Source organism: Rhinoderma darwinii, chromosome 4, assembly GCF_050947455.1.
Source record: "Rhinoderma darwinii isolate aRhiDar2 chromosome 4, aRhiDar2.hap1, whole genome shotgun sequence".
In the NCBI taxonomy this organism is placed as follows: domain Eukaryota; kingdom Metazoa; phylum Chordata; class Amphibia; order Anura; family Rhinodermatidae; genus Rhinoderma; species Rhinoderma darwinii.
The window spans coordinates 333,840,815-333,856,801 of NC_134690.1; the positions used below are offsets into that span (position 1 = coordinate 333,840,815).

The 15,987-nt window shown below is 41.0% G+C and overlaps 1 protein-coding gene across 2 annotated transcripts in view; it reads right to left on the reverse strand.

Moving 5' to 3' along the window:
* UTRN (utrophin) overlaps positions 1-15,987 on the reverse strand; it is a 603,028-nt gene that overhangs the window by 360,769 nt on the left and 226,272 nt on the right. For both annotated transcript variants that reach the window (XM_075862837.1, XM_075862834.1), the window contains 2 exons: positions 9,750-9,834; positions 7,489-7,706 (listed from right to left, as the gene is read on the reverse strand). In XM_075862837.1, the coding sequence (XP_075718952.1) occupies positions 7,489-7,706; positions 9,750-9,834 (303 nt within the window). The remainder of the gene's footprint in view (positions 1-7,488; positions 7,707-9,749; positions 9,835-15,987) is intronic.

Here is a 15,987-nt window from a genome sequence, read left to right on the forward strand (position 1 = left end):
GACCCTTCTGCTGTCAGGGGAGAGTCAGGAGAACACCATATACATCAAATATCAGCTGGTCCCACATAATTCGGCAAGTTCGGACGACTTTCATCTAATGTTTATGGGAACTTTTACAAATATTAAAATTTGTCTGATTAGCCAGAAATCTGTGTGTGTAAACCCAGCTTAAAAAGACTCTGTCACCGCATTATAAGTGCCCTATCTCCTACATAAGGAGATGGGCGCTATATTTTTTTTTATATTTTAAAATCTTTATTTTTGAAAATTTGTACAACAAAAACAGTATCAATAACCATACATGTACAGTTTCTTAGGGTCTCGAAACATATTGCTGGATGTATAGTAAAGTACATTGAAAAACCATAATACAGTTCCATCGCATTTCTGGCTCACATTAGCATTTGTAATCCGTGACATAATGGAATCCAAACAACATGTGAAAATTAACAGTAAAAGAAAAAGAAAAGAAAAAGAACTAACTAAAACGGTACTTTTTTCCACCCATTAGTGCCTTTGCAATTGGTATCTCTCAATTTTATCACAAAATACACATTTTTTGAGTAGAAGACATCAGAACCTAAGCCTTTGCAAAATGGGGGAGTATACTTCGTCATGTTTTGGGAATTGATTCCCAAGTGCACCACGGTGCCCATAGTTGTATGAATTTGTCGTGTGTTCTAGATTCCCAGCTTGATAATTCTTCCAGCCGAAACATTTGTCGGACTCTGTTGAGCCACATTGGTATGTCAGGGGGTGTCTTGTCTAGCCACTTTATTGGTATAAGGAGTTTGGCTGTCATAATGAGCAGTGAAGCCAAATCAAATCTAGTGAGACAGCAGTCAGATGATGGTAAGTTGACTAATATAAGAGAGGGTGTGAGTGTGATGGACGTGTTACAGATTGTGTTAACCTGCAATTCGACGGATGACCAGAACGGTTTAATAATAGGGCAATCCCACCATATGTGTACTAAGTTACCCGGAGAACTCCCACATCTCCAGCACCCATCTGATACATTATCGTACATTTTTGCTACTATATCCGGGGACCTATACCATCTTGTAAGTAGCTTAAAAGCGTTTTCCTGAGTTCTAGTACATCTGGATAAACCATGAGATCTCTTAAATATAGCTGAAGTATCCTGTGGAGAGAACACCATATTCAAGTCTCGCTCCCAAGCACAAAGAAATGAAGGCTTCTCCTCCGCATCATAGGTGAGCAACTTATTATATAGAATGGAAATCAGTTTTTTGGGCAAAGGAGTAGCACTCATCAAGACCTCGAACCAAGAGAGGTAACCCGTAATATGGTACCTTTTCAGAAATTCCGAACAAATACCTTTAAAGTGGTCATATTGTGCTCTGGACCAAGTTCTTCCCACTCCCATGGCCTGGAGATTATCTATTGTAGGTACTTTCCCTCCTTTAAATAGATCTCCTATTGGAGTCGTTTTCAGTGATCTCCACAAGTTCAAGGGATCATCAAAATTGTGGGAAAGAATGAATGGGAGCACGTTTGCCGTCATCAAAGGCGAGGGGAACGAGACTTTAAACATTGGTGTCAAATAAAGTTTCCGCAAGGACAGTATGCCCTTCAACAATGGGTCCTCTCTGTCCCTCTTCGCCACTCCACTCTCCCCTCCCCATAAAGCTATCTGGGTCTGAGTCTTGAAACTCCCTAGAGCAATTTGTTTAGCTAAGGTAGTATGGGAACTAGCCATTAGTTCCAGACGAGATCTGAATTGTATAGCTTGGTAATAGCCCAGTACGTCTGGGAGAGCAAAACCACCTCTTGCATTTGGGAGTGTCAGTTGTCTATAAGAAATTCTAGGTCTAGCTTGTTGCCATAAGAATCTAGAAAACAGTCTCCTAGTTTCTGTGAAAAAGGTAGCAGGGATGAAGATCGGGGCGGCCTGCATCAGGTATAGGAACTTAGGAACGATATAGGATTTTAATAAATTCTTCCGTCCCATCCATGAAATCATTGGCACTCTCAGTTCCCTTAACTGAGTTGAGACGGATTTCAGCAGAGGGGGAAAATTAAGATGATATATATTCTGTAAATTGCTAGAAATTTTAACTCCCAAATAAGTGATAAACTCTGGGGCCCACTTAAACGGGAAGTCCCTCGATAGGTTAGAGACCACAGGTGGAGACAGTGTAACATTTAGAGCCTCGCATTTGGAGTAATTGATTTTAAAATTGGATAAGGTCCCAAAAACCCCCTACAATTTCAATAGAGCAGGGAAAGCAGACATAGGATTGGAGATAAGCAAAAGCATGTCATCTGCAAAGGCGGCCACCTTATGTTCGCTATTCTCCACCTGTAGTCCCCTAATGGCAGTATCTTGCCTGATAGCTTGTATCAGTGTTTCTAAAGTTAGTATAAACAGAGTAGGGGAGAGTGGGCAGCCCTGTCTAGTACCATTCTTTATTGCGAAAGGGAAGGACATTAACCCGTTCGCTCTCACCTTAGCCGAAGGGGAGGCATATAGAGTAAAAACTGCTTCCACAAACCCTGCAGGAAAACCAAATTTTATCAATGTGAGGTATATATACTGCCAGTTCACCCTATCGAAGGCTTTCTCCGCATCTGTACCTAGCAGCATTAGGGGCTTATTGAATTTCTTTGCATAGTCTATGGCATGTAATACTCTATAGGAGTTATCTCTCCCTTCTCTGCCCTTCACAAATCCAGTCTGCTCTGGTGCGATCAGCTTTGGTAAGACTAGTGCCATTCTATTCGCCAACAATTTTGCCCACAATTTAATATCGGTATTTAGGAGTGAGATGGGACGGTAGCTCCCACACTGAAGAGGGTCCTTGCCCTCTTTATGTAAGATGGTTATGTGCGCCTCAAGGGCCTGTGGGTGTGGAGGACATCCTGCATTTAATGAATTAAAATATTCAACTAGGGGGGTTCCCAAGACTCCCAAAAAATTTTTGTAATAGGAAATCGGAAAACCATCTGGTCCAGGGCATTTCCCATTCTGGATGGTCTTCAGAACCTTTTTAATTTCGTCTGCAGTGACAGGGGCTAGAAGAGATGTCTCATCTTCCTTATTCAAAGTAGGTAGTGAAAGTTTTCCTAAGAAATTTGATATGGCCTGTCTACTTCCCTCCTCAAACCTGATGGGAGCCTTAGATGTACCATTAGGTGTCTTAACAGTGTTTTGTAAATTATATAATGAGCAATAAAAGGAGGCAAAAGTGTCAGCTATAACAGATGGGTCTTCAGACAAAGTCCCTTGCTCGGTCTTTATGCTTTTAATTTGCGTTTTTTCTCTGGCTTTTTTAACTAACGCCGACATAACCTTCCCCCCCTTGTCCCCATGAGAGTAATACTTGTGTTGTGTACGAAGATAGGCTTTGGCAGATTTAAAGTTTAATGCGTCTCTAAGGGAATTACAAAGGTTAGACAACGTGTCCTGTTCTAAAATCGCCAGTGACTTCTTATGGATCTTTTCAATCTTAGCTATTTGGGATAAAAGTTCACTTATTCGCTTAGCCCGCTGTTTCTTCCGGAATGCTCCTAGAGCTATAAATTCTCCTCTCATGCAGGCCTTATGGGCCTCCCATCTGGATGCCTGAGTGGTATCTTCGGACTTGTTTGTATCAAAGTAAGACTTCACCTTCTCCTCCAAAGCTGCCAGCGTATCCTGACTGTCTAGCAGAGTCTCATTTAATCTCTTAGACCACTCTCTTGCCGTTTGACCCACAAGTTTAACTTCGAGAAAAACAGGTGCATGGTCTGAGATCGTGATATTGCCTATGGAGGCATTCAGTATGTGTGGAGGCAAGAATCTCGAGTAAATATATAATCCAGCCGTTGATAAGAATTATGGGCTGTAGAGAAGAAGGTGAAGTCCTTAGTGTCTGGGTGCAGAGTCCTCCACACATCCACCAGGCCTATCTGTGTTAAAGCTGACATTATACGTCTCTGAGCCCTGAAAGAAACCGCTGACCGCTGTGAAGTAGAATCTAAAAGTGGGTTCAGAACTAAATTTAAGTCCCCTCCCAAAAACAGTAAACCATCTGTGAACGCAGACACCTTCTCTAGAACTTCTATCATCCAGTGCACGGTATTAATATTTGGAGCATAGAGGTTACATATCGTGACTTTTTGTGTGCCAAAACTCCCTTTCAATAATAGGTATCTTCCTTCTGGGTCAGCCAGCAGATCTCTGTATAGGAATGTGGAGTTCCTACTAAAACCAATGCTTACCCCCCTAGATGCAGAGGAGGGGCTAGTAGCATGATACCATTTATCATAGGAACCATATTGTAAATTCGGGATATGACCCGAACGGAAATGGGTTTCTTGTAATAACACAATTTCAGATTTTGTTTTAGACAATAGAGAAAAAATGTGACTCCTCTTATGTGGTGAATTGCAACCCTTTACATTAAATGTGCATAGATTTAAAGTCACCTCAGCCATATTTTAAGGGGTAGAGCAATTTCGACCAAGCATGCAGAATAAGTACCAGTATAACAAACAACCAACCTAAACGTAAACAACGTGAAATCAAACGACATATCATCCCACATATCATACAAGGATTTTGTAAAGGCCATCTTGGCATCTCGAGCCATGTATATTGTATAAAATGCTTCCCTATATGACCCTGTGAACTGGTAGGTGGGGAAGAGGGGAAGGAAAGAGCCATAGGGAGGGGAGGGGGAAGGAATAAGAGGGTGAAAGAATAGAAAAGTGGGTGAGCAGAGAAAATGGTATCCCTGATCGGAGGAGCTACCCGAAACCTTGTAGTCAGAGAAAAACAAGTGTTACCGGCCAATAGTAACCTCTAGGACATACCCGTCAAACATAATGTAAAAAGGATATAGAATATAATTATGAAGCTACTATACAATGAGAGTCCTAGTTGCGGGATGATCTGGTGGGAAGTCTCTTGTGTCTCGGTGATTTCGTCGCCTCGACAGGGGTCCAAACTTCTGCGGGTGGAAGATTGGGCAGGTCATCGCATTCATCTATGGGCAACCAAGAAGGAATGTCCATCGGGGCTATATGCAGTTCTCCCCACACGTATCGGAGGTCGCCTGGTTGCCTAATCATCATCTTCTTACCTCCATGTGAAATGGCCAGGCCAAAGGGGTATAACCAGCGGTAAGGAATTTTGGATTCTCTCAGCTTATCTGTTAGCGGCTTTAGAACTCTGCGTTTCTGCAGAGTTGACGGTGCTAAATCTTGGAAAAGCTGAATTGCGGCATCTTCATAGGAGAGATCTCCTCTATCTCTGGCTGTAGAAAGTATAAGTGAAGTGTCCACATAGCTCAGGAGTTTGCAGATGATGTCTCTCGGCGGGTCTGACTGTGCTGGCTTCGGCCTTAAAGCCCTATGCACCCTTTCTATTACTATTGACGTTGCTCTTTCCCGTCCCAAGAGTAATTCAAAAACATGTGAGACTGTGGCATGTAATACATCTGGGAGATAGGATTCAGGCAGCCCTCGTATCCTTAGGTTATTTCTTCTGCTCCTATTCACCTGATCCTCTATTTGTAGCATGGTTTGGTTAATATGAGCTTGTTGTGCAAGAACCTTATTTTTCAATGCAGTGTGAAAGGTAATGGAGGACTGGTGTGCTTGCTCCAGGGCCTCCACCCTGCCCCCTACTTGCCTCAGATCTGATTTAATGTCGGCCAGTTCGTTAACCACCGGAGCTAGGGCCCTAGTTAGGGCCTTCTTCAGAAAACCCCTTGATATAGGAAGGTAGTCATCACTTGCCTGTGTGTCTGAAGCACTTTCAGCCTCCGAGTCCTCAGAGTGCTGGGCGGCATCTCGTGGTTCCGGCGCCATTTTAGTTACTCGCGCCGGAGAAGCTGACAAGTTCTTCTGGAAGAACTTATCTACATCATGTTGATTCCGTGAAGTTTTCGGAGCTGGTGTGGGTTCTCGGTTCTTCTCTTTGCCTGTCATCTTCCCCATGATCAAAAAACGGCCGGTTTAGCAGGGTTTCAGGTGCTCGACAGCGGGAGACGAGGTATCACACGACTGTCATGAACCGCGGTCAGGCTCCGCCCCCCGAGATGGGCGCTATAATGTAGGTGACAGCAGTGCTTTTTATTTAGAAAAACTGTCTATTTTTACCACGTTATTAGCGATTTTAGCTTTATGCTAATGACTTTCTTAATGCCCAACTGGGCGTGTCTTTACTTTAGACCAAGTGGGCGTTGTACAGAGGAGTGTATGACGCTGACCAATCAGCGTCATCCACTTCTCTCCATTCATTTACTCAGCGCATAGTGATCCTGCTAGATCAGTATGTGCTGTCTTATACTGACACATTAACGTTACTGAATTGTTTAGACAGTGAATAGACATTCCTTCCAGCCAGGACGGGATGTCTATTCACAATCCCGACACTTCGCTAACGTTTCTGTGGGACTTACAGCAGAGCAAGCGTAATCTCCCTGTAACCTGTCATTTACAGCGTGATCTCGCGAGATTACGCTTGCTCCGCTGTAAGTACCACAGAAACGTTACCGAATAGACATCCCGTCCTGGCTGGAAGTAATGTCTATTCACTGTCTAAACACTTCAGTAATGTTAATGTGTCAGTATAAGACAGCACATACTGATCTAGCAGGATCCCTATGCGCTGCCTAAATGAATGGAGAGAAGTGCATGACGCTGATTGGTCAGCGTCATACACTCCTCTGTACAACGCCCACTTGGTCTAAAGTAAAAACACGCCCAGTTGGGCATTAAGAAAGTCATTAGCATAAAGCTAAAATTGCTAATAACGTGGTAAAAATAGATCGTTTTTCAAAATAAAAAGCACTGCTGTCACCTACATTATAGCGCCGATCTCCTTATGTAGGAGATAGGGCACTTATAATGTGGTGACAGAGCCTCTTTAAGTGGCATGATCCTTTGAAATATAGTTGTGTACCATAGAAGTCACAAAAACTGTAAAACTAAATAAATATGCAGCACATCACCCAGCAACATTTGTAGCTCCATGGAGGTCACGGAAGTGGATGACTTAGACCTCATGCACATGAGGTTCACATTTTGTATGGCTCCATATTTTGCATCAGTACATCCCCGCGTGCCTTTGTATTCCATGTGCCTCTAAGCTGCAATTTCTTTCTCATGGACTCAATGAGAGAAAAGCCTCTGTGTGACTTTGTATGATCATACAAAAGACACATAATGGGAACATAGGATATTATTATACTGGATCCATACATCACTGTTCCTGACTACGCTTGTTTATATGAGTCTTCAATCTAGTATTAATGTATTGATTTTTTTTTTACTGGAAAACATTGACAACAAATTATCTAAATTTCTGTCATACTTGGAAGCAATTGGCAACTTTAAAAATGTTCCCTGCCAGTACATGTTATGGGACTTTGTCTTTTTTGCTTGTGTAAAAATATTTAAAATGTCATCAGTCCTGACCTATAAGACAATATCTTGATTCGGACTTTGAATTGTGATAGTTGGAATGTTCTTTACCTTCATTCGTAATATTGTTGTATTAATCTCATCAGGATCACCAACGGTAACAATGTTGGATTTAAGCATCTGATCAATAAGAATCAGCCAGTCAGATATCTCAAAGACAGTCTTATCTAGATCAGTGGCAGGTGGCAGTTCCATTACATGCTTGGTCGTTCCTGTGTACTCAGAGGCAGAAGATACTAGCACCATTTTTTGGACTGAAGGAAAGGTTGCTATAGAAAAATAAAACACATTATTAAAATGACAGCCAAAATGTAGAAAACACCATTATATCCTGTAAAATTAATAGAAAAAATACATGTTTCGGAAGAATGGGATAGAAATTATTTCACATTAGCAAGTGTACTACTACAATAAGCAACGCAAACAATAGCTTTAACGGTAAACTCTATCCAACAGCTAAAAACTAAGCCTGGTATTACATTTTCAGCAATCGTTCCCTGCGCTTAAGTTATTATACCAACCAACTCAGTTCTTCAGTTAAACAATAGTGCTCCTATCCACAACAGAAAGTGACAGGGAGGACTGTCATACCCCATTCCTGTGAGATCTACTTTAAGCTTATATACCTATTTAAAGATTCCCAGTGCCCCAGATGTCCATAACAGCACTCACTGTATAGCCATTAGAACCAGAACTCTTGGTGATGGTCCTTGGACAAAAGCCAATGACGGACAGGGTTCACCTCGCGCTGTGGCACCCAGTGACCAACTGATAGTAAATGGAAGCAGTGTGGAGGTGTACAGTGGGCAGTCTCAGTGCCAACTAGATTAGCCATTTATGGAGATACCCATGACAAGTACATGCTAAAGCCCGATAAAACATATTTGCAGGTCCTGAAATTCAGGACACAATCAATCCCATCATCGTTGCAATATACATCAAGCTTTTTCTTAGTACAGATTTGGCAAGGCATATTATAGGGCATATTACACTTTTACGAGGTTAATAACGTTGAAATACTTTGCATTTAATTGCTAACCCTCGATTGTGTTGTAAAATACATGGGTAGATTTTAAATAGATGGTAATAAAAATTAAACACATTAAAATCCCATGCACATTTAATGGGTTCTTGTTAAATCACCATCCCTAATAGAGCTGCCTATGGCCGAATAATAAACATTTCTACACGAGTACTGTTAAACTGCAAATTTCCCATTAGTCAGTAAATGAAGAACTGTAATATAGTTGAGTGGGAAATAAGTGTATGCTATTTTACTACAAGTGTGGACAGAGCCAAACTATTTGACTATCCCAAGGGAAGCTGGTTCACTACTCTACATATTGTAAATGAAATGTTATCTTCTTAAATTTGGATTTTGTTTACTTGTGCACGTTTTTTAGCCATTCACATTAACCTGGCCAACATACTAAATTGTCTCACAACTTATCTCAATGGTAAAGTGATTTATACAAATTGGTCACATGATTTGATAGGCAGTCAGTCAAATGAAGTTTTCAGCTTATGTTGAACTCACTAATAAATCTACATCTAAGGCTAGTCAAACATTTTATATATCTGTCGGCTAACAGCTATTCCTCCCAACTCCACCATACACATGCACGCTCGGCTCAACCAAGCGTGCATGTGTTCTCAGGCAGAAACTCGCTGCCAGACTCGGCTGTCAGTGATTTATTTAATAACAGAAAAAAAGGATCGGACATGTTACTATGTAACTATGTTGAAATTCAACACGCCCGAGCCTTCTCTCCCCTCACATCTGCCGTTGGGGGAAAGTTGGATTACCACCACACACATTAGCTGGTCGGCCAGTCCCGCCGAAATTGGCATCTAATGTGTATGGCCAGCTTAAGTTCCCCGTTTTGGCAGCTGCAGGCCGCAAGAAAAATATAATTTAAAGGGGTTTTATAGAATATAAAATTGATATCCTATACATAGAATAGGCCATCAATGTGTGATCGGTTGTAGTCTGACCTCCGGTACATCCACTGGTTAACAGAAGCAATGGTTATGGCCCCCATACTCACAGCAGCATCCAACAGAACAGAACTTTCGCCCATTTGGTTATGTCTACTACAGCAGCTCAGCCAAATTCACTTGAATAAGAGTTTACCCATAAAAATGTATATTAATGTATTGCTTAAAACTTATTCTCTGGTCAGTGACAATCGTCTAATTTTTAGTAACTGAATGATCATTTCCCATGCAGTCAATGGTGGGAAACATTATTATGATATTTGTTACAATTGTAATGATTTTCCATGGAAAAAAATATATGTCCAGTTACTTACTGGGCAGGACAGTTTGGGTTGCATAGGTAGGAAAATACACAACTTGTTCCAAATCCTTTATTTGTTCCGGGACTTCTCTAGACATCTTTAAATACAGAAGAAAAACTTAATTAGGAGACCTCTTCATAATGTAGTAACTGTACATTTATCTGTTCATACCAAGTACTAAACACACTATACTACCTTATTCATATATCAACTAGACAGAGTATGTTCATAAAAGTACAATACTTCACGAGAAATGCTGCATTGCATTCTGGGAGAATTTGTGTTTTTTTGTTTTTTTTTAAATCTGAGTGCTAGGTGTAAAGAATTCACTTCCCAGCTATTTCCAAAAGCCTCTCTGAACATAAGAAGACACTAGTATTATAAATGGCACATAGCAGGTGGGAGACCCTGTTACAGATTTTGTATCGGGGCCCAGGAACTACAAGTTACAACTCATTTACAGACTCTGGACAAAGAGGGAATGCTAGAAAATGTGAGCACACTAGCCTAGAGAACTGCAGATGAGGATGAGAATGCATAAAAGAAATGCTAAAATATAGTTAATATTTATAAGTCAACTATGTTATAGTGTTCAAAGGTGAATAAAATAGTTATCGTATTTTTTTAACTATAAGACGCACTTTTTAGCAAGAATAAATCTTGCTAAAAAGTCCCTACGTCTTATAGTCAGCAGTCAATGGTGCTGTGCCAGACCCCGCTGACCGCTTCCTTAATAACCCCTTCCCGACCAATCCACGTCATGGAGCGGAGGTGATGTTTGGAGCGGTATCACACGCTGAGCCAGCTTTATACACTGTAGGTGTCAACTGTGTTTTACAGCTGACACGCTGCTCTAACAGCCAGGAACAGCGATCACGCTGTTCTTGCCATTTAACTAGTTAAATACAGCGGGCAATAGCAACCATGGCTGCTAGGAGGGGACAGCCCCCACCGACAGCCCAAAAGCCCCCCGCAACACGCGTCGATCAACGAGCTGCCTCATTTACACGGCCCACGTCGTGCTGTTTGAGACCACCTTATTGATTTGCTGTGTATATTGATCTCCGTGTACAGCAGTTATATAAAAGCTGCTGTAAGTAAACACAGTCCTGCAGCAGCGGTACGCGAGCGTCCCTTTTCTAGGACCAAATGTTCCCTTTTTATGTTATATTTTCACTAAAGAGTTTTCTACAGGAGGAAAATCTGCCTCAAAATTCCGTTTGGAATTTTGAGGCAGATTTTGCTCTGCCTGCACGCCGATTTTCGCAAAAAACGCTGCAAAATACGCTTTCTCTGCCTCCCATTGATGTCAATGGGAGGTCAGAGGCCTAGATGCCCGAAGATAGGGCATGTCCCTTCTTTTTTCCGCGAGCCGGTTTTCCCGCTCGCGGGAAAAAACCGCCTCCGCCTCCCATTAAAATCAATGGGAGGCAGTTTTGGCCTTTTTTTGGCGCGTTTTCCGTCGCGGTTTCCGTGTCAAAAAACTCATCAAAAAACTCTGTGTGAACTCCCCCTTAATTGACCTCCTACCCCACATCTTGAGTACTTTCTATTTTGCTACAATAGTACTGATACAAGTTTGCTTTCTTTGCCCCCACCTTCCCCGACCAAAATGATTGATGTGTGGAAAAGACAGTGAAGGATAAATACTCAGAGAGGAAAGTAACCTGTGGATGTTGATATGATCACATGCCTTGCAAATACAGACATTCACAGCACAATAGAAAGTCATGTTTAAACAAAACCTTCCAGCACCCTGAAAATAATGTCAGTGATTCCAGTTTAGCAAATATTTACAAGGTGCAATACTTCAGGTGCAATACTTATGTACTCAAATTATTATTTTTTGCTTTGGGCTCTAGAATTCTCCAGAGCAAACAGTAAGACTTAGGCCTCATGCACACGACCGTAAAAACTCCCGTTATTACGGGTCGTAATTACGACCCGTAATAACGGGCTCATAGACTTCTACTGGCGACGGGTGCCTTCCCGTTTTCTCACGGGAAGGTGCCCGTGCCGTTGAAAAAGATAAAACATGTCCTATTTCAGGCCGTAATAACGGCACGGACAGTCCATAGAAGTCTATGGAGCTCTCGTAATGACGGGTGGCTACATGTGTGCACCCGTCATTACGGCAGCGTTGCTAAGCGACGTCAGTAAATAGTCACTGTCCAGGGAGCTGAAAGAGTTAACTGATCGGCAGTAACTCTTTCAGCACCCTGGACAGTGACTACCGATCAGTATAAACCTGTAAAAAATAAAAATAAAAGACTTTCATACTTACCGACAACTTCCTGCTTCCTCCAGTCCGGTCTCCCGCCCGTTGCCTTGGTGACGCGTCCCTCTCGACATCCGGCCCGACGTCCTGGATGACGTTTCAGGCCATGTGACCGCTGCAGCCAATCACAGGTCAATCACAGGCTGCAGCGGTCACATGGACTGCCGCGTCATGCAGGGATGTCAGGCTGGATGTGAAGAGAGGGACGCGTCACCAAGACAACGGCCGGGTAAATATGAATTTCTTTAACTTTTATTACAGAAAGGGCTGTCCCTTCTCTCTATCCTGCACTGATAGAGAGAAGGGGCTGCCGATTAGTGCAGTGCTATTTTGCCGCCAAAAACGTGCCCGTAAATACGGGTGGAATACGGGTGACACCGGACCCATATTTACGGGCACGGGTTCGTAAATACTGGTGCAAAACGGGTGGAATACGTGTGACACCGGACCCGTATTTACGCCAGTATTTACGGGTGGGAAAAAATACGGTCGTGTGCATGCGGCCTAAAGAACAAGGATGACTTTCTCCTATTGTAACTACATGCCGTAGAAAGTAAGGAAAACAGATCGAGCCTAACCCTCCACTAGGTGTGCAGACAGAAGCTATTGTACTTTGAACATATTGGGGCACATTTACCAATACGGTCTTAAATTTAGCCAGCTAAGAATTAGACCAGATGCGCCAAATTTATCACAATGGCTCATGCTGGATGATAAATAATATACACCTATTGGTTGGCTTACCTTAACCCCTTAGTGACCAGCCTATTTTAGGCCCTAATGACTATTTTTTTGTTTCTTTTTTCTAAAGTTGCATTCAAAGAGCTATAACTTTTTTATTTTTACGTCGACATAGCTGTATGAGGAATTGTTTTTTGCGGGATTAGTTGTACTTTTTTTTGGCACCATTTTGGGTTACATATCATTTTTTGATTAACTTTTATTAACTTTTTTTTGAGGGGAATAGTAAAAAACCCTGAAGTTCCGCCATTGTTCTATGCGTTTTAAATTGACGCCGTTCACTGTGCGGCGTAAATAACACCTTATCTTTATTCTATGGGCTGGTACGATTACGACGATACCACATATGTAGAGGTTTTTTATGTTTTATGACTTTTGCACAATAAAAACACTTTTTTTTTTTTTTAATAAATCTCACATTAAAGGTTAGGCTCTAACCAAAAAATTCCCATTGGTATTCATCCAGTGAAACAAATAAAAACACTTTTGAACTAAAATTATTAGTTTTTGCATCGTCGATTTCCAAAAGCCGTAATTTTTTTATTTTTACATCAATGTAGTGATGTTTTGGACTTGTTTTTTTGCGGGACAAGATGTCGTTTTGATTGGTACTGTTTTGGGGTACATGGGACTTATTGTTTAACTTTTATTATGCCTTTTTGGGGGGCAATGGAAAAAATAGCAATTTTCGCCATTGTTTTTTGCGTTTTTTTTAATTGTTCACCTTGCAGTTTAAATTACATATTAACTTTATGGTTTGAGTCATTACGGTCGCGGCGATACCATATATGTTTACTTTTATTTTATTTTTTACACTTTTACTAAATAAAACCACTTTTTATGGAAAAAAAGGGATTTATTTTTTTATTGTAATTTTTATTTCACATTACTTACTTATTTTTTTAGTCCCACGAGGGGACTTTACTAGGCTTATTTTTGGCCGTTTTTCGTGCCGTAAATGGCCGAACAAACGGAAGCAGAACGCCTCCAAACATCTTCCCATTGATTTCAATGGGATAACAGCGTTTTGTTCCGACGGGCCGTTTTTTTTTTACGCAGGTAATTTCCTGGGACGTTTTTGGAGCCGTTTTTCATAGACTCTATTGAAAACAGCTCCAAAAACGGCTGTAAAAAACCCAGCGAAAAACGCGAGTGGCTTAAAAAACTTCTGAAAATCAGGAGCTGTTTTCCCTTGAAAACAGCTCCGTATTTTCAGATATTTCTTGTTAAGCGTGTGAACATACCCTAAAACTGACAGGCAATCTATTAGGACGTGCCAGAGGCAGACCTTGGGGGTTTTATCAGACCCCTGGCTGCCATGGTACCCCAACGGAGGCCCGCGATTGCATTTGCGAGCCGCCGATGGGTGAGAGAGGGAGCTCCCGCCCTCTGTAAACAATTTAAATGCCACGGTCGCTATTGACCGCAGCATTTATCGGGATAAGCGGCTGCGATCGAAAGTAAACTTTGATCGCGGCCGTTAGAGCAGTAGCACGGCTGTCATCAGACGTATTGGTGGTCACTAAGGGGTTAAACTCCTTTTTTACGGTAAATATTTTGGTGCAATTTGTGCAACTTGAACCACACCCACTTTTCATCTAAGCCTTGCCCCTTTGTCAGACAAGTTGCAAATATCTGTTCTTTTTGAGACATTTCAATGATAAATGTGTCTAAAATGATATGCGCCAAAAAGAAGGTGCAATCTAGGCCAGAATTCTGGCACAGTACCAATAGTAAATCTGTCCCATTATGAAGACTGCAATTATCACTGAAATTATCCTCAGAAAAACTTTTTTATTTTTTCTATGTTAAAGGCTTATGAGGTTTTATTTTTTGCGAAACGATTTGTAGTTTTTAACGGCATTATTTAATGTGCCATATAATGCACTGGGAAACGTGAAAAATGGGCAAAAAAACTGCAATTCCACCTTTGTTTTTTGGGTTTCGTATCTACGATGTACGTCGTGCGGTAAAAACGACGTAACTTTATTCTTTATTCAGGTCACCACAATCTTTTTATTTTTCTGTCGATTTATCGTTGTGATGGCTTATTTTTTGCAGGGCGAGCTGCAGTTCGTATTGTTACCATTCTGGGGTACATGATACTTTTTAATTACTTTTATTAAATTTTTTTGAGGAGCTAAGGTTACCCAAAAACAGCAATTTGGTCATTTTTTTTTAATTTTTTGTTACAGCGTTCAACGAGCAGGTTAAATAATGTTATAGTTTGGACATTTATGGATGCAGCGATGCCAGTTAAGTTAATTACTTTGGGGAAAAAATGGGAAAAGGGTTTTTTTGGGGAATTTTTTATATTTTTTTAAGAAAAACTTTATTTAAATGTATTTTAATTTTTTTTATAAGTATAATATATTGCAGTATTTCGTGATTTTGAAAGTCTCCCATGTAGCCCTGCCTGAGGGTTCTCAGATGCCGAGCAGTGATATGGGAGTACTCATTTAAAAGTTATGCAGAAGCTTAAGAACTTTATCCAGTTATACTCAACACTATATACAGAAACCAGTAGGCAACTATCTATGATTTAAAAAAAAAAAAAAAAAGTGTGTCATTAAATGACAACATGAATAACGAATAAGCACAAAAGGCAGACAACTGGTGGAAAATATGTGTAATTGGGTTAACCACTGGCTCATTGATAGAAAACAGAGGGTGGTTATAACTGATACATTCTCAGATTGGGTCCCAGATACCAGAGAGGTTCCACAGGGGTCAGTATTGGGCCCTCTTCTTTTTAATATGTTTATTAATGACCTTGTGGAGGGATTACAGAGGATAATTTAAACATTTACAGATGATACTAAACTCTGTAAAGTAATGAACACAGAAGAGGATAATATAATATTGCAGAGGAATTTAGGAAGGCTAGAGGCGTGGGCTAAGAAATGGCAAATTAAGTTTTATGTGGATAAATGTAAGGTTATGTACTTGGGCCAATGAAGCTAATTCTATAATTATGCAGTAAATAGTAAAATACTGGGTAAAACTGCCGATGGAAAAGGCTTTGGATATTGGTGGACAGTAAATGTAACTTTGGTCATTAGTGCCAGGCAGCTGCTGCCAAGGCAAATAAAATCATGGGATGAATCAAAACAGGCATAGCTGAACTAGAGCGAGTGCAAGGGAGAGTGACCAAGGTAATTAATAGAATGGATGATTACAGTACCAAGCAAGGTTATCAAACGTGGGGTTATTCAGTTTAGGAAAAAGACG